General features: G+C 55.1%; 1 protein-coding gene across 6 annotated transcripts in view; it reads left to right on the top strand.

Annotated features, from left to right (window-relative positions):
• The window catches only part of COL16A1 (collagen type XVI alpha 1 chain), a 56055-nt gene that overhangs the window by 16750 nt on the left and 16462 nt on the right, over nucleotides 1-22843 (top strand). For 2 of the 6 annotated variants that reach the window (XM_070384461.1, XM_070384467.1), the window contains exons 28-52: nucleotides 1046-1081; nucleotides 1180-1224; nucleotides 1716-1847; nucleotides 2618-2653; nucleotides 2861-2968; nucleotides 3284-3406; nucleotides 3528-3581; nucleotides 3785-3826; nucleotides 4410-4445; nucleotides 4531-4584; nucleotides 4767-4835; nucleotides 7020-7073; nucleotides 7165-7191; nucleotides 7931-7990; nucleotides 8169-8216; nucleotides 8346-8399; nucleotides 15424-15477; nucleotides 15690-15722; nucleotides 17870-17986; nucleotides 18094-18135; nucleotides 18217-18303; nucleotides 19190-19234; nucleotides 20107-20151; nucleotides 21883-21936; nucleotides 22488-22541. In XM_070384461.1, coding sequence (XP_070240562.1) covers nucleotides 1046-1081; nucleotides 1180-1224; nucleotides 1716-1847; nucleotides 2618-2653; nucleotides 2861-2968; nucleotides 3284-3406; nucleotides 3528-3581; nucleotides 3785-3826; nucleotides 4410-4445; nucleotides 4531-4584; nucleotides 4767-4835; nucleotides 7020-7073; nucleotides 7165-7191; nucleotides 7931-7990; nucleotides 8169-8216; nucleotides 8346-8399; nucleotides 15424-15477; nucleotides 15690-15722; nucleotides 17870-17986; nucleotides 18094-18135; nucleotides 18217-18303; nucleotides 19190-19234; nucleotides 20107-20151; nucleotides 21883-21936; nucleotides 22488-22541 — 1509 coding nt within the window. The remainder of the gene's footprint in view (nucleotides 1-1045; nucleotides 1082-1179; nucleotides 1225-1715; nucleotides 1848-2617; nucleotides 2654-2860; nucleotides 2969-3283; nucleotides 3407-3527; nucleotides 3582-3784; nucleotides 3827-4409; nucleotides 4446-4530; nucleotides 4585-4766; nucleotides 4836-7019; nucleotides 7074-7164; nucleotides 7192-7930; nucleotides 7991-8168; nucleotides 8217-8345; nucleotides 8400-15423; nucleotides 15478-15689; nucleotides 15723-17869; nucleotides 17987-18093; nucleotides 18136-18216; nucleotides 18304-19189; nucleotides 19235-20106; nucleotides 20152-21882; nucleotides 21937-22487; nucleotides 22542-22843) is intronic. The other 4 variants (XM_070384470.1, XM_070384482.1, XM_070384471.1 and 1 more) reach the window with 3 other exon arrangements.

Below are 22843 nucleotides of genomic sequence, written 5' to 3'. Positions count from 1 at the left end.
GTCTCCACCTCATCTCCTCCATCTGACAGGTCTCTCCCAATCCTCCTTCTCCCCCGGCTTGGCTCAGCTCCACGGCTGCACATCGTCTTGGTCCCACAGCCTCTGACTTGGATGGAGGTGGCAGCCCTCTAGCTCGCCTGCCTGCAGCCGCTGCAGCTCTTCAGCATTTTCACCCAGTAGCTACTGTGGTTTTGTTAAAACAAACACACGCTCTCAAGTTACACTGTTTCCCTGCTGAAAATCCTTCTGGGACTGGACACTGTCTCAAAGGCTGGCGGTGCCTAGCAAGACCCCGGATGCCCAGCCCTGCCCGCCTTTGCAGCTTCATCTGGTTCTTCTCTCTGCATTTCCTGTGCTTTAGCTGTGCCGCCCTCCTTCCTTTCTGGAATATGTCAAGAATGTTCCCACCTCTTAGATTTTGTCCTTGTGGCTCCCACTGTCTGGAGCGTTTTTCCTCTCTTGCTCCCCCTGCTCTTTCATTGACCGGGCCTTAGTCTCCTCTTTCTGACAATAATTGTCAGCATATAATAATAAACAGTTCTCTGACCATCCTGTCTAAAACGGCCTACCCTGCCTACTTTGTCTCACCACCCTGCTTACTCCCTTCATAGCACTCCTGGCCATCCAGTTACAATTATTTAAAAATTCTCGGTGTCCCCCACAAGGGTGTAAGTGCCACAGATGTGTTTGTCTGTGCTGTTCACTGCTACTGACCAGCACCTTGCTCAGTGCACAACACGTCCAGGCATCCAGCGAATGACTGTTGGACAAACGAATTCCTGATCTTTGTGTGCTGGGCCAGGGCTGAGGGTGGGTCTGGGATTCTGCGGCCTGCACCTGAGGACAGAAACAGGCTGGCCACAGTCTTCCCTGGGGACCTTGGCGGAAATCCCTTCGCTTTCTGGGTCTCAGTTTCCTAGCCAGGAAATGGGAGTGGGGGTGGTTAGGGGTCCCCAGGGGCTACTCTTGTGGCTTGGGGTTTTGGAGTGACCTAACACTTGTGTGCCTCCCCACTTTGACCCTGTGTTCTCTGCTTTGCTCTCAGGGTAATTTCGGGGAGGTAGGGCCAGCCGGCAATCCGGTAAGTGAGCTTTGGATGCCAATAGCTCGAGGGAGCAGGACGAGGTGGGAGTGGCCCAGGCAGATGCAGGGCATCACACGTGGCTTCTTATCACACAGGGGCCGCCAGGGCCTGCGGGACCCACAGGCATCAAAGGGGAGAAGGTGAGTCTGAAGACCTTCCCCATGCAGCCAGGGCCAGCATCCCAAACACACTCCTCCTGCTTGACTTCAAACCCTCCCAGGCTGCCCACTGCCTGAGGGTAACATCGGATCCCTTACCATGATGTTCAGAACTCCTGAGGCTTGGCCCCACCTCCTTTTTTTTTTTTTTTTTAATATGATCCATTTTTAAATTCTTTATTGAATTTATTGCAACATTGTTTGATGTTTTGGTTTTTCGGCTTTGAGGCATATGGGTTCTTAGCTCCCTAGCCAGGGATCAAACCTTCAAATCCCTGCATTGGAAAGTGAAGTCTTAACCACTGGACCACAAGGGAAGTCCCCCCACCTCCTTTTTTCACCTGGTTTTCTACTATGTCTCCTGAGAGACCCCCCCTGCCCAGTCCAGGTGCTAGGTCAGGCCCGGCTGCATTCCCAGCCCCAGATTCCAAGCCTGGGCTGAGGTCCCCCAACCCTGTGTCCTTGCTTGGCAGGGGGAGCCTTGTGAGCCATGCAGAGCCCTGACCGAGCATCAGGATGAAGACAGCCACGTGGTGGCCTTGCCGGGGCCCCGCGGAGAGAAGGGGGAGCCCGGGCCTCCAGGTTTCGGTCTGCCAGGAAAACAGGTGAGTTCTGGGGCCTGTGGAGGTGGGATACAGGCAGGGCTGCCTGGGTCTCTAGGTTCCTGGTGCAGTGGGGGTAGGTGGGAGTGTGGAGGGGCCAGTGCGTCTGTCCCCAGAGGGAGCTGGCCTGACGGACCTCTGCCCTTCGTCCTGGGACATAGCATGGCTGAGTGTGCAGAAAGACCGCCAACCTGGGACCAGACAGACCTGGGTTCAAAACCCACCTCTGCCTTTTACGAGCCCTTTGACTTGAGCCAGTTACCTCCCTCTCTGTGTCTCTGTTTCCTACAAATAGTGTTGCTGTAAAGTCTAGGAACGATGTGTGTGAAGCATTAGTGGCACACAACAGGCATTCAAGAATGATAATTACAAAAAAAAGAATGAAAGTTACCACTGGGGGAATTATTATTTTTACTGCTTTACTCATAGCAGTGAATGCTACCACAGTGCATATCATGGGCTGTTCACAGCTTCATGTGTATCGACTTGTCTAATCTCACAAGGACTCTGTGGGATAGAAGGCTGTGCTCTTTTTATCATCTCCATTTGATCGATAAAGAAACTGAGGCACTGAGAGGTGAAGTAGCTTGCCAGGGTCACCCAGGCAGGAAGCCTGACTCAAGGCTCTTTTCTTAATCTACACAAATTCACTAGAAGGAGAGCAGAGGTTTTGGTTTGTCTGTGTGTTGCCTTTTCCTTGGCTCTAACACACTGCTGGACACTTAAGGGTGTCTAGTATGAGGGAACTGATGCTGGAAATGCTTTCTCCTCAGGGCAAGGCCGGAGAGCGTGGACTGAAGGGGCAAAAGGTGAGAGAAAACTCGGTGGGCACGGGTGGGCACCACCTTCTCTCAGATGCCGTCCCCACCTCCTATTCCTGAATTGTGCTGTGCCCACTCTCCATTCCCTGCCCAGCCCCCAACCCCAGTGAAGGGCTCTGAGTGCCCGTAGGTCCCAAGAGGCCACCATGCCCTGAGCTGGGTCATCCCTGCCCTCCTGAATCTTGCTCCTTACAGGGTGATGCTGGGAATCCTGGAGACCCTGGAACACCAGGCATCATGGGGCGGCCAGGACTGTCGGGAGAGCCAGGGGTTCGGGGCCCTGTGGGGCCAAAAGGAGAAAAGGTCAGTCAGGAAGGGGGCAGGTTGCCCCACGAGCACGAAGAGATCAGGCCGAGAGCTAATGAGGGGAAGGACTTTGGGGTCAGGCCGTGACCCTCATGAGATGCTGGCGTCACCGGGTGGAGGCTCCTCGGCTCTTCTCCAAGGCAGGGGAGGAGACCCAGGAGTCTCAGGGGCCAATATTGATATCCCGGGCTGAAGAGGGGTTGGGGAGGGGCGGAGCTCTCCGAAGGGCACAAGGACCCCAGTTTCCAATGCCTCCTCTCTTGGCGGCTGGGCCTGGCTCACGGGTTCCTGGCTGTGCCCATCTCTGACCAGGGTGATGGCTGCACCGCCTGCCCGGGCATGCAGGGGGCGCTGACAGACAGAGCGGGGCCGCCTGGGAAGCCGGGCCCGAAAGGAGATCCTGGGCCAGAAGGCGTGGGCCGGCCTGGTAAACCGGTGAGTTCTGGCTACCTGCCTTCTCGTCCTTCCCTCCCTGGGCCTTCTTTCTCTCCCCCTGCCCCCTTGCCCCTGTGGGAGCCCTGGCTCACCTGTGTCTTTACTCACCTGTGTCTTTTAGGGCCAGCCTGGTCTACCAGGAGTTCAAGGACCCCCAGGACTGAAGGGCATACAGGTATGTGTGAGTGTGGGGGGCCTGGGCTGCAGCTCTGTGGGGGTGGGGAGATACTGGGGGCAAGTGGGCCTGGAGGGAGGAAGGGAGATCCGGCCGCTGTGCAGGGGGAGGGGGACGGGGGGAGGTTCAGGAGAAGGGGCTGGGGCAGGGGTGAAGGATGAAGAGGGAATCTCAAGCTCAAGCTTGTCCTTCTGCCTATTTAGGGAGAGCCCGGCCCTCTAGGAGTGGGAGTCCAGGGGCCACAGGTGAGCCTCCAGCCTTCCCTTTGCCTGCTTGCCTCCCAACACTTTCAGTTCAGTTCAGTCGCTCAGTCATGTCCAACTCTGCGACCCCATGGACTGCAGCACGCCAGGCTTCCCTATCCATCACCAACTCCCAGAGCCTACTCAGACTCATGTCCCATTGAGTCGGTGATGCCATCCAACCATCTTATCCTCTGTTGTCCCCCTCTCCTGCCTTCAATCTTTGCCAGCATCAAGGTCTTTTCAAATGAGTCAGTTCTTTGCATCAGGTGGCCAAATTATTGAAGTTTCAGCTTCAGCATCAGTCCTTCCAATGAACACCTACTTAGCCAAGTGCTTACTCCCATCTGCCCCACCAAACCTAAGCCCCCTCCCTGCCCCCAGAGGCTCCAGGGCACAGCCCTGGCCTTCTGTTTCTTCTGTCTGGGACTTTGGTTTGGACCCCCTGACCCTCTCTGACCCTCTGAGTCTCCTTGTGGAGCCCTCTTGAGTTTGGGCTGGCAGATACCCCACCCCAGACCAGTCTGCCAGTGGCGCAGGTTGGCTTGGGCAGCTGTGACCCAGGCTGCCTTTTTCTGACTTGCAGGGGGAGCCTGGAGCCCAGGGTTTGCCTGGCATTCAGGTACGTCTGCCTTGGGCCTTGGAGGAGCCTGGCAGGGGAAGGGGCCACCCGAGGATAGAGATAACTAATGTGCTTCCATCTGCAGGGGCTTCCGGGCCCTCGGGGACCACCTGGCCCTGCTGGAGAGAAGGGTGCCAAGGTGAGCCTTTGCATCCTTGGGCTCTAGACTAGTAATGCTTCAGAATGTCCTGGCCGTGGGCACAGGGGACATGGGAACCGAGGGATACTCATCAGACGGCTGCCCAAGGCCTGGTTTCACCTGCTGGATTGTCACGAGCTTCAAACTCAGGCCCTGCAACCTTGGTACCCTCTCTTCCACAGGGATCTCCAGGAGTGAAAGGAGCTGCTGGGCCTGTGGGACCTCCTGGTGCCAGTGTCTCTGGGCCTCCGGTAAGGGCCCCTTCTGTACTCCACACTGGGATGTTGCTGGGACTAAGGGCATTGCTGCCAGGAAGAGGGCACGGGGCTGACCTTGCCTGTGGGGGATGGGAGCTGAGAGGCCTCAGCTCAGCCCAGCGTGGGAGTAAGAAAACCACACTGTTTGGGGGGAGTCCCTGAAGAATGGCAGTATTGACCACCACCAGTTTTTGAGCAGTGACCACGCCGAGGCCCATGCTAAAACAGAGATTAACTTAATCTTCACAACAGCCCTGTAAGGGAGCAGCTATGATTATTCCCATTTCACAGATGAGGAAAATGAAGGCCTGAGAGTGGGGAGACAGAGCCAGGACTTGAACCCAGTTCTGTCTGACTCAAAGCCCATATGTTCAGCCCCCCCACCCCACTTCAAAACTTGGAATCATTCGGGATGATCTAAAACAGTGCTGCCCAATAGAACTCTCTGCCCCGCCTGAGATGTAGCCACCAGCCCCATGTGGCTCTTGAGCACTCAAAATATAGCTAGCATGACTGAAGAACGAAATTTTACATTTAATTTCATTTTAATTATTTTCAATTTAAGTAGCCACATGTGGCTGTTGGCTACCATGCTGGCCAGCACAGCTCTATCTAGACCAGCAACACTTTCAGTCTCATTATCCTCAAGGACCTCCCTTGATTACTGTCCCACCAATGATTCCCATATTCTGAAAGATGTGTCTATTGAACAAATTGCACAGATTAGGTTATAATAAGCACATTTCCTCATTTTTATTCATCAAAGACCTATATAATAGCTAGCTTCAGCTCCACATGAACCCACTAGAATTTTTCAAGACGATATAATTCTAGCCTGAATCAAAGAAAGGCTACCTTGCAGCCAGCCGGTGCTGTGCCAGGTCGTGGGCAAATGTATAATTTTTCTTGGGCTTTTGGTAATGTTGAAAATAGCTCAGTGAACCATATCTTTTCTATCTTTATCGATCCCTAGAGAAAGTCCAGACCCAGTTTGGGAATCACTGATGGATTCCTCAGGAGGGGGCTACGGCCTTGCCCAAGTCCCCACGGTCAGTCTGGGTCGTCATGGTCCCCGCCTGAGCCAAGGAGCACGCCCCCCGCCCCCAGTAAAGGCAGATGTGAAGGGGAAGGAGGCCCTGGTCCTCAGGGAGCTCCGAGTCCCATGTGGGAAGGTGGCCTGTCCGGCAGGAGAGCAGCTGTCAGCATGTGCCCTGGCTGGTCTCTCCAGACCAGCTTCCGTCAAGCTGAATCCCATCCGCGCGCCTCCACAGTCCCTAGCTGCGTGACCTTCAGCACATGACAGCCTCTCGGAGCCTTTAATTCCCTTTAATAAGAGCCGAAATTCCTATCTCCTCCTTAAGTCAACTGAGAGACCTTTATGATGGAGAGACTGTGTCTCAAGCACCGAAGAGAGAGAGGATAGAGCAGGGACCTTGGGATAGAGCACAGACCGGGTGAAGCCGTCCTGTTGGGCCTATTAGAAAATCTCGTTAAGCCTTAGTTTCCTCCCCTGTGGGCTTCCCCTGTGGCTCAGCTGGTAAAGAATTCACCTGCAATGTGGGAGACCTGGGTTTGACCTATGGGTTGGGAGGGATTGGGGGCAGGAGGAGAAGGGGACGACAGAGGATGAGATGGCTGGATGGCATCACTGACTCGATGGACGTGAGTCTCAGTGAACTCCGGGAGTTGGTGATGGACAGGGAGGCCTGGCGTGCTGCGATTCATGGGGTCGCAAAGAGTCGGACATGACTGAGCGACTGATCTGATCTGATCTGATCTGACCCACTCCAGTATTCTGGCCTGGAGAATTCCATGGACTGTATAGTCCATGGGGTCGCAAAGAGTCGGACACGACTGAGCGAATTTCACTTCCTCCCCTGGAAGTGGAACAATACCATCCTGCAGGACTGGGAGCGGGGGATTCCATCCACTGCCCTCTGACAGGCACTTGGCCCAGTGTCTGACACCCAGAAAGCGCTCGAGAAATGCCAGTCTTCCTCCTTCCTCCTCTCCTTGTCTCGTGGGCCTCAGTCTCCTCCTCTGGACATGGGCACTGAGATGTGGGTTCCAGGGAGCCCGGCACTGCTTCCGTTTGTCCCGTCACCCTCCCCTCCGAGCAGGCCAGCTGGCTGGCTGCTGTCCAGCCCTGCCCGCTGACCCTGGGCTCTCTCCCTGCAGGGCCCTGATGGGCAGCAAGGACAGGCTGGACTTCCAGGAGCCAGAGGGATGCCGGTGAGTGCTGTGTCTCAGGGCAGCAGGAAGCCACCGCTGGCCTTGATTCTGTACCCCTATCTCCTCACCCACCTGTGTTTCTTCCCTGCAGGGTGAGAAGGGATCACAGGGAGAGAAGGTAAGTCCCAGAAACCTGTGACCAGTACCTCCGGGGAAATTAGCAGCCCCTAGAACCCTGCACCTGGGGGATCCTCTGCAATTGGTTGTGACCCTGGATTGGAGGATGGGTGCTGAGGAGTCATCCTGGTCTTCTTGCCACCCACCAGCTCCCTGGTTCCAGGTTGCAGGGGGCCCCAAACACTTCCCACCTCACCTGGTTGCCAGCCCAGGGCTGGCTCTGGAGCCCAGAGAGCTCCAGGTCTCCCTACAGCAGGCAGCTGCATTTTCAGATGAGTGCTGAGTCACAGGACAGGGGAAGGAACTGGGTTCAGAAGAACCAGTGAGAGGACAGGGATGTGAGGGACCAGGAGAGAAGAGCATGGAAGGCGGGCTGGGCCAAGGGGAATGAGGCTGAGAACCTGTGCAGTCGCAGATGGTGATGAAGCTGAAAGGCAGTAATAGGAAGGGCTCTTGTTTTCTGAGTGCTTGGCATGTGGCAGGAACTCTGTATACATTCATCCAGTCCATCCTCATGACAGTCTATGCAGTAGGCATTATTACCCCCATTGTACAGATGAGGAGACTGAGGTTCAGAGAGGTTGAACAGATTACTCAAGGGCATAGTCATAAGAGGCAGATCCTGGATTTAAACCCTGCCCTCTCCATCTCTGGAGCCCACCCTGCCTTCCCACTGTCAGTTTCCAGAGGGTACTCCATCCTTGCCCCTCTGCCACTGACAAAGGCTCTTCTCTTTTCAGGGCGAGCCGGGGGAGTGTTCCTGCCCCTCCCGAGGGGACCTCATCTTCTCTGGCATGCCGGTAAGTGGTGCCAAGAGCCTTCCCCCCGAACCTGGGGGAGAGGCCTGGCTTTCTGCCCCGTGCCCATGATGCACGGGCCCCCGTGCCCTGGCCAGCTGCCTCCCCACGCAGCCCTGCGCTTGGTGTGGACGTTGCCTATAACCTCTCCCCTTCTTTTGCGACCCCTACTCCCACCCAGGGTGCTCCGGGACTTTGGATGGGCAGCTCCTGGCAGCCGGGCCCGCAGGTGTGTCGCTTGTCTCCTCTGCGCCTCCTCTCGTCCGCCAGCACCCCGAGGCTTGCCCATCCTCACACCGCTGCCCCCGCGATGGGGCAGAACTTTCTTCTGGGTCTGATGATTTCTTCTCTCCCTCAGGGTCCTCCGGGTGTTCCTGGACCACCAGGCCCTCCTGGAATGCCTGGGCTGCAGGTAAAGAGGGAGAGTGGAGGGAGGGCAGGGCGACAGGGCGCATGGTCTGTGCCTGATGCCAAGTGTGCCGCCCCCTGGCCCCAACACCTGTATGTGTCATTTCTCACTCCTTGTCTCCTGCTTCCCAGACTGGTATCCAGGGCCCACTGGTCCCTGAGGGCAGGCTGTGTGTACTCCTAGCTCCTTTCTGACGCATGTCCTGTTGAGTGTAGCCCAGGCATCTCACTGACACCCATGCCAAGCTCGGGCCTTGGTCAGCTGGCGGGAACCCAGAATCTAGGTCAGCTAACACTCCTTGACACTGGTACAGAGCTCACCATTTTGGAGCAGCATTGAACATTCATTCATGCAACAAATATTTTTGTGCATCTAGCACTTTCCATGGAGAAGGCGATGGCACCCCACTCCAGTACTCTTGCCTGAAAAATCCCATGGATGCAGGAGCCTGGTGGGCTGCAGTCCATGGGGTCGCTAGGAGTCGGACATGACTGAGCGACTTCACTTTCACTTTTCACTTTCATGCATTGGAGAAGGAAATGGCAACACACCCCAGTGTTCTTGCCTGGGGAATCCCAGGGACAGGGGAGCCTGGTGGGCTGCCGTCTATGGGGTCGCACAGAGTCGGACACGACTGAAGCGACTTAGCAGCAGCAGCAGCAGCAGCACTTTCCAGGCACTGCTTTAGGTGCCGGCGACACAGCAGTGGACAGAAAGAGACCTCTGCTCTCTGGGAGCTTGTGTTGTAGTGGGAGAGACAGATGATAAGCCACAGAAAGAAATAAAATATAGTATGTTAGAAAGGGATACATCCTGATGAGAAAGCTAAAACAGGGAGTGAAGATAGGAAATGGGAGGAGCCCAGGGCAGATATTTGAGAAAAGTGTTGAAAAGAAGGGAACGTTTGAATCAAGACCTAAAGGGAAAAAAGAGAAAAATAAAAAATAAAAAGACTCAAAGGAAATGAGGAGTGAGCCTGCAATAAAGAATATTCCTGACAGACAAAGCAGTAGGTACAAAGGCCCGGGGGTGGGGACATGCCTCCCATGTCTGGGGAGCAGGAAGGAGGCCACGGAGTCGGGGAGAGAAGCAGGCGGCATGGGGAGGTCCATGTGACATCGTGATTAGACTGTGTGTTCCAGAGCCAAGCAGCCTGACCTTGAATCCCAGGCCTGCTATGTGTTAGCTTTGTGACACTGGCTATGTTACTTACCCTCTCTGCGTCTCAGTTCCTTCATCTGTTAAGGGGAAATATTACCAAACCTACCTTATGGGGCTTTTGTGAGTATTGTTAAACAAGTTCAGTTCAGTTCGGTTGCTCAGTCGTGTCCAACTCTTTGTGACCCCATGAACCGCAGCACGCCAGGCCTCCCTGTCCATCACCAACTCCCAGAGTTCACTCAAACTCACGTCCATCAAGTCGGTGATGCCTTCAGCCATCTCATCCTCTGTCGTCCCCTTCTCCTCCTGCCCCCAATCCATCCCAGCATCAGAGTCTTTTCCAATGAGTCAACTCTTTGCATGAGGTGGCCAAAGTATTGGAGTTTCAGCTTTAGCATCAGTTCTTCCAATGAACACCCAAGACTGATTTCCTTTAGAATGGACTGGTTGGATCTCCTTGCAGTCCAAGGGACTCTCAAGAGTCTTTTCCAATTAAAAAAAAAAAAGAGTCTTTTCCAACACCACAGTTCAAAAGCATCAATTCTTCAGCGCTCAGCTTTCTTCAACATCCATACATGACCACTGGGCAAACCACAGCCTTGACTAGACGGACCTTTGTTGGCAAAGTAATGTCTCTGCTCTTGAATATGCTATCTAGGTTGGTCATAACTTTCCTTCCAAGGAGTAAGCGTCTTTTAATTTCATGGCTGCAGTCACCATCTGCAGTGATTTTGGAGCCCCCCCAAAATAAAGTCTGACACTGTTTCCACTGTTTCCCCATCTATTTCCCGTGAAGTGATGGGACCAGATGTCATGATCTTCATTTTCTGAATGTTGAGCTTTAAGCCAACTTTTTCACTCTCCTCTTTCACTTTTATCAAGAGGCTTTTTAGTTCCTCTTCACTTTCTGCCATAAGGGTGGTGTCATCTGCATATCTGAGGTAATTGATATTTCTCCTGGCAATCTTGATTCCAGCTTGTGCTTCTTCCAGCCCAGGGTTTCTCATGATGTACTCTGCATATAAGTTAAATAAGCAGGGTGACAATTTACAGCCTTGATGTACTCCTTTTCCTATTTGGAACCAGTCTGTTGTTCCATGTCCAGTTCTAACTGTTGCTTCCTGACCTGTATATAGGTTTCTCAAGAGGCAGGTCAGGTGGTCTGGTATTTCCATCTCTTTCAGAATTTCCCACAGTTTATTGTGATCCACACAGTCAAAGGCTTTGGCATAGTCAATAAAGCAGAAAAAGATGTTTTTCTGGAACTCTCTTGCTTTTTCGATGATCCAGTGGATGTTGGCAACTTGATCTCTGGTTCCTCTGCCTTTTCTAAAACCAGCTTGAACATCTGGAAGTTCACGGTTCACATATTGCTGAAGCCTGGCTTGGAGAATTTTGAGCATTACTTTACTAGTGTGTGAGATGAGTGCAATTGTGCAGTAGTTTGAGCATTCTTTGGCATTGCCTTTCTTTGGGACTGGAATGAAAACTGACCTTTTCCAGTCCAGTGGCCACTGCTGAGTTTTCCAAATTTGTTGGCATATTGAGTGCAACACTTTCACAGCATCATCTTTCAGGATTTGAAATAGCTCAACTCGGATTCCATCACCTCCACTAGCTTTGTTCGTAGTGATGCTTTCTAAGGCCCACTTGATTTCACATTCCAGGATGTCTGGCTCTAGGTGAGTGATCACACTACCATGATTATCTGGGTCATGAAGATCTTTTTTGTACAGTTTTTCTGTGTATTCTTGCCACCTCTTCTTAATATCTTCTGCTTCTGTTAGGTCCATACCATTTTTGTCCTTTATCGAGCTCATCTTTGCAGGAAATGTTCCCTTGGTATCTCTAATTTTCTTGAAGAGATCTCTAGTCTTTCCCATTCTGTTGTTTTCCTCTATTTCTTTGCATTGATCGCTGAGGAAGGCTTTCTTATCTCTTCTTGCTATTCTTTGGAACTCTGCATTCAGATGCTTATATCTTTCCTTTTCTCCTTTGCTTTTCGCTTCTCTTCTTTTCACAGCTATTTGTAAGGCCTCCCCAGACAGCCATTTTGCTTTTTTGCATTTCTTTTCCACAGGGATGGTCTTGATTCCTGTCTCCTATACAATGTCACGAACCTCATTCCATAGTTCATCAGGCACTCTGTCTATCAGATCTAGGCCTCTAAATCTATTTCTCACTTCCACTGTATAATCATACAGATTTAGGTCATACCTGAATGGTCTAGTGGTTTTCCCTACTTTCTTCAATTTCAGTCTGAATTTGGCAATAAGGAGTTCACGATCTGAGCCACAGTCAGCTCGGTCTTATTTTTGCTGACTGTATAGAGCTTCTCCATCTTTGGCTGCAAAGAATATAATCAATCTGATTTCGGTGTTGACCATCTGGTGATGTCCATGTGTAGAGTCTTCTCTTGTGTTGTTGGAAGAGGGTGTTTGCTATGACCAGTGCGTTCTCTTGGCAAAATTCTATTAGTCTTTGCCCTGCTTCATTCTGTACTCCAAGGCCAAATTTGCCTGTTACTCCAGGTGTTTCTTGACTTCCTACTTTTGCATTCTAGTCCCCTAGCATGAAAACGACATCTTTTTTGGGTGTTAGTTCTAAAAGGTCTTGTAGGTCTTCATAGAACCGTTCAACTTCAGCTTCTTCAGCATTACTAGTTGGGGCATAGGCTTGGATTACTGTGATATTGAATGGTTTGTCTTGGAAACGAACAGAGATCATTCTGTCGTTTTTGAGATTGCATCCAAGTACTGCATTTCGGACTCTTGTGTTGACCATGATGGCCACTCCATTTCTTCTGAGGGATTCCTGCCCACAGTAGTAGATATAATGGTCATCTGAGTTAAATTCGCCCATTCCAGTCCATTTCAGTTCGCTGATTCCTAGAATGTCGACATTCACTCTTGCCATCTCCTGTTTGACCACTTCCAATTTGCCTTGATTCATGGACCTAACATTCGAGGTTCCTATGCAATATTGCTCTTTACAGCATCGGACCTTGCTTCTATCACCAGTCACATCCACAACTGGGTATTGTTTTTGCTTTGGCTCCATCCCTTCATTCTTTCTGGAGTTATTTCTCCACTTATCTCCAGTAGCATATTGGGCACCTACTGACCTGGGGAATTCCTCTTTGAGTATCCTATCATTTTGCCTTTTCATACTGTTCATGGGGTTCTCAAGGCAAGAATACTGAAGTGGTTTGCCATTCCCTTCTCCAGTCGACCACATTCTGTCAGACCTCTCCACCATGACCTGTCTGTCTTGGGCAGCCCCACAGGCATGGCTTAGTTTCATTGAGTTAGACAAGGCTGTGGTCCGTGTGATCAGATTGGCTAGTTTCAGTGTGTCTGCCCTCTGATGCCCTCTCGCAACACCTATGGTCTTACTTGGGTTTCCTTACCTTGAACGTGGGGTATATCTTCACGGCTGCTCCAGCAAAGTGCAGCCGCTGCTCCTTACCTTGGATGAGGGGTATCTCCTCACGGCCGTATAGAACCTTGCCCGATATATAGTAAACACACAGAAGACATTAGCCATCATTATGTCAACTACTGTTACGATTTTACATCCATTCTCTCGCATTCATCTGGGCCTACATCAACCCCAATAGGAGGGCAGTGTTATCCCCAAGTCACAGCTGAACACACTGAGGCTCTGGAAGGTGAAATATCTTGTCTGAAGTCATCGGCTAGGAATTAGCAGGGCTGGACTGGGGCTTTCCCAAGCAGGGCACTTTCGACTGACCTCCACTGCCCTGCACAGCGGCTCCCCCAGGCTTGCATGCCAGGCCACACATCCCAGAGACCCTAGGAGGCACAGACAGTGGCTTCTGTACGTCTGGCTCCCAGCTCTTGAAAAAGTGAGTCTCACCTGAAAAAGCAAAGGAGAATCACATGGAAGATTTTTACAAACTATTCCCTCTGCCCTGATGATTTATTATACACCGGCCTCCACCCTGGCCTGAGAATTGGCTCTGGGGACCCCCTTTGCTGATGGGTGCCTCTGTCAAGATTCCAGTTCTCTGTCTCTTTGAAAGCGCAGAATCAGGGCCAACTTTGGGTCCCCCACAGGCCAGCCTCACCTTTACCAAGTGTCCAGGCTTCCTGCCGCATGGCCAGGAAACAGGAATCAGTCTGCAGGGGGCTTGCGGTTTGCCAGGAGAAGCATGAGAGTCATTTCAAAGTGATCCATTAACAAGCACACGCTGATGTCATGTGAACCTGGCCAAGACACGCTGGGGGAACGAGGCAGAAAGAATGACTGCCACCAAGTCTGGGCCCAGGCACCAGAGTCCCCGTCTGGCACCAGTGCTGGAGACCAAGCCGAGGCTGCTGCCAGCGGGCACCTGCCCCATGCTAGGCCGGGGCAGGTCCCTGTGCCTGTGGTCTCCCGCAGTCCTTCCAAGGAAGAGAGAACCCAGCAGTAACTCTCTTCAGGCACAGGAACAGACTCAGAGATACACAGCATCCGGACTCCAGTAATGACATCCATTCCTACAGACATTAAGAAATGTGTGGTTCTATAGCTAGTGAACGGTGTGTAGGTAGCTCTTCAGTCTACAGTAGAGCCAAGTGGGAGGTGTGGTGCTGGGAAGGCAGGGCAAGAAACTCACAGCCTCGGGTGTGAACGAACACACGGGCAACGAAGAAGGGAGCAGGGGTGAATGATACTTTAGGGGCATGATTAGAATGAACATGGTCAAGGTGTGTTCCCCACGTCAGGTACTATTCTAAACACTTTACCTTCTTAACTCACTGAAGGCTCGGAATGAGCAGGGCTGGGTGACGGCACGTGGGGTGCAGGAGGGGCCGGGGGAGACTGACTCTAAGTCCATCTCAGACCTGGTAGAGCCTGGCCTGAAATCAGGTGGGCTGCCAGGGAGGGTGCCAGCTTCTATTGCTGGGCGCTGCGCCTTGAAGGGAGGCCGGCTGTCAGAGTAGACCAAGAAAACCCCGTGGTGGGGAGCAGCGGTGCATTCATGCAGCACATAGTTGACGCATGCCTCCTCCAGGGCACTGGGGATTTAAAACCGAACACACGCCCAGCTTCTGTGGAGTATTTAACATGCAAATGTGCATCGTGTGTCTGTAAGGGGAACAGAGTCTGGGTGGCAAACACTGAACGTGAGCATTGCAGGTGCCAGGCTCTGCCTTGATCTCCTTTACGCCTCCCTGTAAACTATCCCCGTTTTACAGAAAAGGAAACGGAGGCAGAGATTTTTTTTTCCCCTCCCAAGCAGCCTGCCAAAAGTTGGGCAGGTGGTCAGTTAGGACCTGCACCTGGATGGGCCTGACTCCCGGCCTCCCCCCTGTGTGCGCATGAGCGTTCTGGGAGATGCTTTTTGAGGAATGATGCTGAAATAGTCGTTAAGAGGGCAGTTGAAGTCAATGGTCCTCAGTCTGCATCTCGCCTCTGTGCCTTGCTCGTCCTGTGACCTTTAGCAAGTTACTTGCCTCTCCGAGTTCTTTGTCTTGTTTTTAAGCTGGAGATAACACCCAACACACTGAAACAATTGTGGTGACTAAATGAGAAAATACAGTGAGAAAATACAGGAAAAGTACTTAGCACAGAAAGAAACCATAGTTATTTACTACACAGAAGACCCTCTGCCCCTAACGTGTAGGGGAAGAACTCTTTTGGACTGTCTTAATGGGAGGGTCCCCCCTCTGGGCCTACCTCAGCTACCCCTACAAACCATCTGGAGACTTTCGAGCTGAGAAGAGACATCAGCTTTGTGCCAGCCCAGGTTCTCAGCTCTGCAGGATGAAGGGAAGGGGCAGTGATGGTGAGAATGAATCAGAGGGACCTGCAGGCTAGAGAGAGGTGTCCACTCACCCGTGTCTCTTCTTGGCTGCAGGGGGTGCCCGGGCACAACGGTTTGCCAGGACAGCCCGGGCTAACTGCAGAACTGGTAGGTACTGGCCAGATCTCATTGCCCGCTGCCTCCCCTACTCTTCTCGGGGCTGAGTTTGCCACGCCAGCACCCTTAGCCTCAGTGGGGGTCCCTCTTCCCTCCCTCTTCCCAGGCTGGGAGAAGCCTGGATGCCATGTGGCTTCCCAAGGCTTCACCTGGTGCCCTAAGTCCCCATACCCCTTCTGAGCCCTCGTGTCTGTCTCTTTCAGGGATCCTTGCCCATTGAACAGCACCTCCTGAAGGTAAGAGCGTCAGAGGAAGGGCACGGGAACTGGCAGGGCTTCCCCTAAGGGGATCGTCATAGTCAGCGCTCAGCTGCATGGCGCTGCTCACAGAGAGCTGCAGATGGAGCTGTTTGTGGGGACCAGGCATGCCACACATCTGTATAAGGGGGCCTAACATAGTGCCGGCTCAGAACAGACCCCCCAGTCAGTGTTTGCTGAACGAGCGTTTGAAGGAATCCTGCAAAGGCACCCGTGTGGCCATGGGTGCTCTTGCCAACTGCACCTGTGAGACCTGCCCACAGCTGCTGCTGGTGAGGTCACACAGGTGGAGCGGGCAGGGGGAAGGTGCACTCTTCTGGCTGCCAGGCAGGGAGGGGCCTGTGAGGGTTATGCGCTATGGTTGACTGGGTGAGGGCCTGGAAGAAGCCTCCGCTGTCCCCTGGTCAATTCAGAAAGAATCCAGGAAGGAGCGGGGTTTGAGAGGCAATTCTAGTGGTGCAAGAACCAGGAGCTGGGGCCTGGTGGGAGAGCTGGCCTGGGCCAGGGCTGTCAGCAGCATTAAGTCCACACCCCAGGGCCATGGTCTGGTCTGACCTCCCACGCTGGGCACCACGGGTAACACAGCCTTTCATTGCTCAATCACCTCTAAAGACCAGATCAGGACTCTTCCTCCTCCAGCTCAGCATCCCTAGGGGTCCCTCCCAGGCCCTGGCCTCCAGAACCCTGCCCCATCCTGGTCACCCCCTTCTAGCCCTGGCTGGTAAGTGCTCTGGACCTCCCATGAGTCCAGCAGTTCTGCTCAGAACACAGCATGGGGTGCCCCACCCTGCTGTGGACAGCAGTCATTGTCAGAAGTAGCTTGAGGTTGGGTTAACCTCCTGGCGATAGTTATAGGTTGGATCATGGTGAGGCTGTGGCAATGAACCCCAGCTCTTCCGCCCTAGGCCTCTGGCAAGCCGAGGTTCCCCAAGGTCTGCCCCTGGGCAAGTGATGGTATGACTCCACAGGTAGCATTCAACAGTCTCTGTGTAACATGTCATCTGACAGCTTCGAGATCAAGTGCTCCATGGAGGGCCCCCGACAGGAACCGAGTGTGGTCTGGAGAAGGGGTCCGATGGCGCCCCAGGGGGTGCTGACTCCCACAGGCTCCCACAGCCCAGGGGAAGCCTGAGTCTGTGGACAGAGCGCTCGTTACACCCTCAGATCAAACTCCAATCCAGGGTCCCACTTAACTTTAGATAAGTCAGGCTGTTTCTTTCAGCCTTGGCTTTCTCATCTCCAGAGTGCTTGTAAGATGACCCGCCTCATTGCACTGTCTGGGTTGAATGCGATCATGTGCAGAGGCCTGTCACCACGGCTGGTGTCACGAGTGCTGAGTCAATGACAACCATTATCATTGAGCTTCACAGCGAACAGTGGCGATGGAGCGGCAGCTCCTCTAGAGGCCCACGGATGCCTCCCCACCCCACCAGGCTGTGGATAGATGCCCGGCTCCCGAGTACTCTGAAACTGTAGTCTAGTTTTCACTAGAAGGTTTCATTTTGAAGGGGAGCGAGGACTCATAGCCTCCATCAGACTCTCAGAGAGGTCTGTGACCCCGAGAGGTTAAAGCCTCCAGGAAAGAGGAGGACCTTTCTTGTCACAGGAAGACTTCAGGCCCGCACACTGGGGAGCCCGTGACAGCCGGGACCTGCTATCCCATCCCCAAGGCTGCGAAGGGCCGGCAGCTGTTTCCTTGGCTCCCATGGGCAGAGGAGCTGCTGTGTGGAGCTGGCCTTTTCAGGCTGAATCCTGGTGGCATGTCCTCACAGTGGGCGCAGGTTGCAAGAACAGCCAGGACAGATGGTCACCCCTCCCCACTGGCAGGCCCCTCCGCCTCCTCCCACACAGCTCTCTGCAAAGTGGCGTTGGCTTGGCCCCACCCGAGCTTCTTCCTGGAGGGAACTCAAAGCCAGTGTTGGGACTGGGTCCCCAGAGGAGGCAGCTGAGCGGCTGCAGGGATGTGGCTGGGGAGGAAGAGAACGGTGGCTGGGGAGGTCCTAAGAGTGTGGGTGGGGCCCAGTCTGCAGGGCACCCCGGACTGGGTTCGGAGCAGGCATGCCCCCCATCCAGCCCATCCTGGCCCTTCTCTGGCCCTGGCCCCACCACCCTCCCCTTCTCATCAGAGCATCTGCGGGGACTGTATCCAGGGCAAGATGGCTCACGAGGTGGCCCTCATGGAAAGCGGAGAGAAGGGAGACCAGGGCATCCCCGGCGTGCCAGGCCTCGACAGTTGCACCCAGGTAGGAGGCGGGGGCGGGGGGTGGGGGGCTCGGGGTGGCCCTGGTTGGGGGGCAAGCTCCCTGGCTGACCCCCTGATGCTGACCGGGCCTCCGGCTGTCATCCACAGTGCTTCATGGAGCGGGAGCGCCCGAGAGCCGAGGAGGCCCGGGTGAGTGGGCCTCCATCTTCTCCTCGCCTCCTGCCCCGTGTCCCACGGGGCTGCTCACACTCACCGTCCATCCTGCTCCAGGGGGACAACCACGAGGGAGACCCGGGCTGTGCAGGGAGCCCCGGGCTGCCGGGACCTCCGGGACTGCCTGGCCAGAGAGGAGAAGAGGTAAGAGCCTGGGCTGGGCCCCAAGGTGGCTGGAGTCTGCACCTCAGTGACCCTCGGTTCCTGAGGGCAGTCTCATTCCTGCCAGCAGTCTCCTTGGACCTTCTGGTGGCTCCTCGTCTCCCCCTGGGAGTCCTTCAGGGGCCGTAAGGCGTCAGGCCACCCCGCAGTCCTCACTGCGCTGGCTTCATCTGCCTGCCTGGCGCCCGGGGCCTCCTCGCAGTGCTGGGCCCTCGGCCACTCTTCTTTCCTCGGCCTGCAGCTCTTTCTTCTCCAGGGCTCACTCCCTCACCCCTTCAGCTCCACCCCCCCCTTTTTTTTCCCAAAGATCACCTTCTCAGTGAGATATTCCCTGTTGTTCAGTCACTAAGTCACGTCCGACTCTTTGCTGGACCACGGCACGCCAGGCTTCCCTGTCCCTCCCCATCTCCCAGAGACCTTCCTTGACCATCTTCTAGAAGGGAGCCCCCCACACACCCCGCATCCCTCGAGCCCCAGGCCCGCTCCCTGCCCCGCGCGCCTCGCCCTCTGGCGTCCTGTGTTCCCTTCCCTCGGGAACACACTGCAGGCATCGGCTGAGCACTCACCAGCCCCTGTTCGATTCTTTCCTGTCCACCTCTTCCCAGAACGTAAGGGCCACAAGGCAGGGATTTTAACGTCCCAATTACTGTTGTGTCTTCAGCACCTGGGTTGGTGCTCAGTACGTAACAGTTGCTCGATAAATGTTTGCTGGATGATTGAACAGACCGAATGAAAGCTTTACCAACCAGCGCTGACAGCAGCTGCCTCTTGACTCTGTGGCAGGCTGGCGGGGAGGGCTGTGGAGACCCGCCCTGGGGCGCTGCGAGCTCTGAGCCTGTTCATTTATTTCCCGTGGCTTCCTTCGCAGGGTCCACCTGGTATGAGGGGCTCCCCGGGTCCTCCAGGCCCTATTGTGAGTATCCGTGGTCTTCTGGGCTGCTTGAGAGGCTCTCAAAGGAGACGTAAAACCCAGACACCATTCTGCTGCCTTGTCCCAGGAAGCTGGGCAGGACAGAAAGGGGAACGTCTTCTGCCTTTCCCTCGTCACAGCGTCTGCGGGGACTGTGGTCTCCCACCTCCGAATCCCCCAGAGCTGGCCCGCTCCGCCCCGTTGTGCCTGTGGTCCTGCTTAGAGGAGGCCTCGGGGCATATCCGTGTTTCCCTCTCCGCCCACCCCCCATCCCTGCTGTGTTTTGCACGACGGCTCACGGTCTGGATTGTCAGGAAAGCGTGTGGCAACCTGCAGGCAGGGGCCAGAAGCTAAGATGGAGCCGTCCTCCATGGCTCTGTAGGGCCAGTCTCTAGGACAAGCCTGCAGAGGCCAGCCTAGGAGCATCTCCCCTGGCGTTGACATGGCAGGGTCGTAGAAGTGACTAGGAAAACCTGGAAGAACTGAAAACGCTTCCTTTGGAGGAGAAAAAAAAAAATTGGCCGGTGGGAGCCATCTTAGAACCAGGGAGCCCTGAGCCGGGGGCCTGTGGAGGTCAGGTAACAGGCACCATGGGCTTCCACTCTGGCACTGGGGTTCACCTGGACGCGGGAAGATGTGGGCCAGCGGTCTAACTGCGGGGGCTGTTGCGCGTCTCCACCATCAGCAGAGCCATTCATTCTTCCTGGAGCCGAGGCGAGGAGCAGGTGGCTTCTGGGCCAAGACCTGGGACGAGTCTCTTTTCTAGCTGCCTTGATAAGACCCCATGACTTCCTTTCCCCGTGAACCCTCAGCCCCAGACCGTGACCCAGGGTTACTGTGCTTGTGAGATGTGACCTGCCTGTTTCTCCCACCAGGGCCCCCCAGGTTTTCCTGGTGCTGTTGGCTCCCCCGGATTGCCTGTAAGAACCTAGCGCTGCTCGACCTCCCCTCCCCTGCCAGCCAGGTCTCTGTGGCTCTTGCTCGTCTCCCTTCCTGCCATGCCCTGGCCTCCCTCCTCCGTGTGTGTGCGTGCGTGTGTCATCGTCGTCATACCCCCGCAGGCTCGGTAGCTAACGACACAGGTTCCCTGAGGTCCCAGCAGCTTGGACAGCCTCCCAGTCTCTGACTCTCTTTCCATTTTTCCCTTCTCCCTCTTCTCCTGCTCTCTCTCTCTTTCTCTCATCGTCTGTCTTCTCCCCCCTTCCGTTTCCCTTTTTTCTCTCCCACAATCACACATCACTCCCCCCTAAATCCTCCGGAGCTATTTTACCTTCTTATTTTAAGCTGTTGCCTCTAGGGGCCTCTTTATTCCCTCCCTTCTCACTCTGCCTCCTGCTTCTCCCACCTTTGGTGTTGACTGAAGATTTGCTGAAAGTAGTTCTTGGGGCCCTGCCAGGCACCTGGCACAGAGCCCGGCAGAGATGCCAAAGCTTTAGGGCTTCACACTGCAGGCTGGCACGGGTTCACTGCCCTGCTGCTTGGCGGGGCTGGTCCAGAGGCGCCCCAGGGATTTCAAGGCGGCCACGCTTGCAACCTTTCCCATCATCCTAGGGGAAGCTTCCTCCTCTTCCCTTCTTCTCTGGCTCCGGGCCAAGTCTGCTCTGAGGCTGGGCATGTGGTGCCAGCAGTAGGGTTTCCGGGGGTCACAGGGCCCTGCCCCTCCTGCCCAGTGTCTTGGCCACCTCCTTCTGCCTGGTGTCGTTAATTGTTCTGCCTTCATCACATCACAAGTACGTTTAAGTCCTTCTCATCCTCACTGTTGCTCCCTCCTGGGTCATGGAAACTAACCTCCTGTTTTGTCGGACTTCATGTTCCCGGGGTTGGCTCCTCTCCTCCTAGGGCTGGTGATGGCAGCTCAGGGAGCAGGGCCCCTCCTTGTCACAGCTCCATCTGTCCCCACGTCCTCATCCTGGCCGGACCTTGTCTGTTTCTGCTTGCTTGGGTGGAGGGGCCATCTGTCCGTCTAGCCATCTGTCTTGTGTCGTGGAAAGGTTTGGGCACCGCGTCTCTGGAAGGCATGAGGGAGAAGGGGCAGACACAGCCCCTTAACGGTGTGCGTTGCATCTATGAAGTCCAGGTTGAGGATGAGGGATGGGGACTCTACTTTGCAACAGATATCCCCAAAGAGACAGGGACTGCTCTGGAGGGAGCCTTCCTGAGTCCTTCCCCAGCATCCCTAAAGGAAGTTGATTTTTGCCTGGGGTTGGGGGCGGGGGGCTTGGACAGGTAAGTGTCGGGCATCGGGTAATACATCTTGGTGGGGAGCACTCTAGGGACACCTCTGCTGACAGTTGCCCCTCGGAGGGAGCACATGTGTCACTCTCCTGAAGGTGCGCCCCAGACAGTGGTCACAGTAGGACCCACCAGTGACAGTCACCCGCCTGGGCGGTATCTCTCTCTGGTGGCCCATCGTGGGGGCCCTCGCTCCTGAGAGGCACCCGTATGTGGGAATTTATACCTCTGACAGTGTTGCCCTTCTGGGTCCACCCCCTATGGTCACTTTGCTGGGGACACTCTGGGGGCCACCAGCAGCCACCACCCCTCCACCTTTGCCTAGAATGGGAACACAGGGCTGCGGGGCTGTGGGGAGGAGGCAGGGGCTGGGTGGGGACTGCCCTCCCCTGCAGTTTCTCATGATTTTTCTCTCCAAGGGTCTTCAAGGAGAGCGAGGCCTCAGGGGCCTGACGGGAGAGAAGGGGGAGCCGGTAAGAGGGGGTGGCAGGGGGTGGTGATACGTGAAGAGCCCTGGGGAGACGAGTTGGGCCCCCTGGGGCGGTTGTCAAGTGGAAGACGGGGAGGTGAAACTCTTTGCCCCTCAGCCCTGATTCCCTCAGCACTGGGATCTTCACAAGCCCTCAGGATCCAAGGAAGCTGATCTCCAGGTGCCCTCACTCCTGTTAGGGGCAGACACCCCCATCCCCGGGGGCTTCCTAGCTCCCTCTTCCTGCAGCGTTTGGCCTGCTCCTTTCACTCCCCAACCCCAGTCCTCATCATCCCCCGCCTGGGAGGGTCTCCTCCTTTGGCTCGGCCCCCCAGGGTCCAGGCCTCTGGTGGTGGTCTCCACTGAGGGAAGCTGGCCTAGGGGACACGGCCTGAGGTGGTGGCTGTCCTGGGGGGCGGACTGGTGGCTGTCCCCGGGTGGACTGGCACCTGCTGAGGGGCAGCTGCAGGCTGGCTGGCCTTGGCCACCCTCTTACCCAGGGAGGGTGACAGAAACGTTGAAGGGCTGGCCCATCACGTCTCCCTTTCTTTGCAGGGTCCTCCAGGGCAACCTGGTTACCCAGGCGCCATGGGCCCCCCAGGACTGCCTGTGAGTAAGCAGGCCCAGGTCGGGGACAGGGTGGGGGGGCCGGGGAGGCGGGGTGGGGGTGGGGGGTCCCGGTGCCCAGGGATGGTGGTCAGTACAGGACCAGGCTTGAGCAGCCTCAGTGTGCTTCCTCCTTTATAAGCATTTCAGCGGGTGTTTTCTGCCAGGCTGTCCATTCAGAGACCAACCTCCCCCCCCCCTCCCCCGCCATATAAGCCCCCTTGGGAGTGGGAGTTGGCCCACCTCTCTGCTTTGGGGGGAGCCCACAGCAGTCGCTACACATCAGGGGCCAGAGGCTCAGAGCA

This window comes from Bos mutus, chromosome 2, assembly GCF_027580195.1.
Source record: "Bos mutus isolate GX-2022 chromosome 2, NWIPB_WYAK_1.1, whole genome shotgun sequence".
NCBI lineage: Eukaryota > Metazoa > Chordata > Mammalia > Artiodactyla > Bovidae > Bos > Bos mutus.
This window is presented reverse-complemented; position numbering and strand designations above follow the sequence as displayed.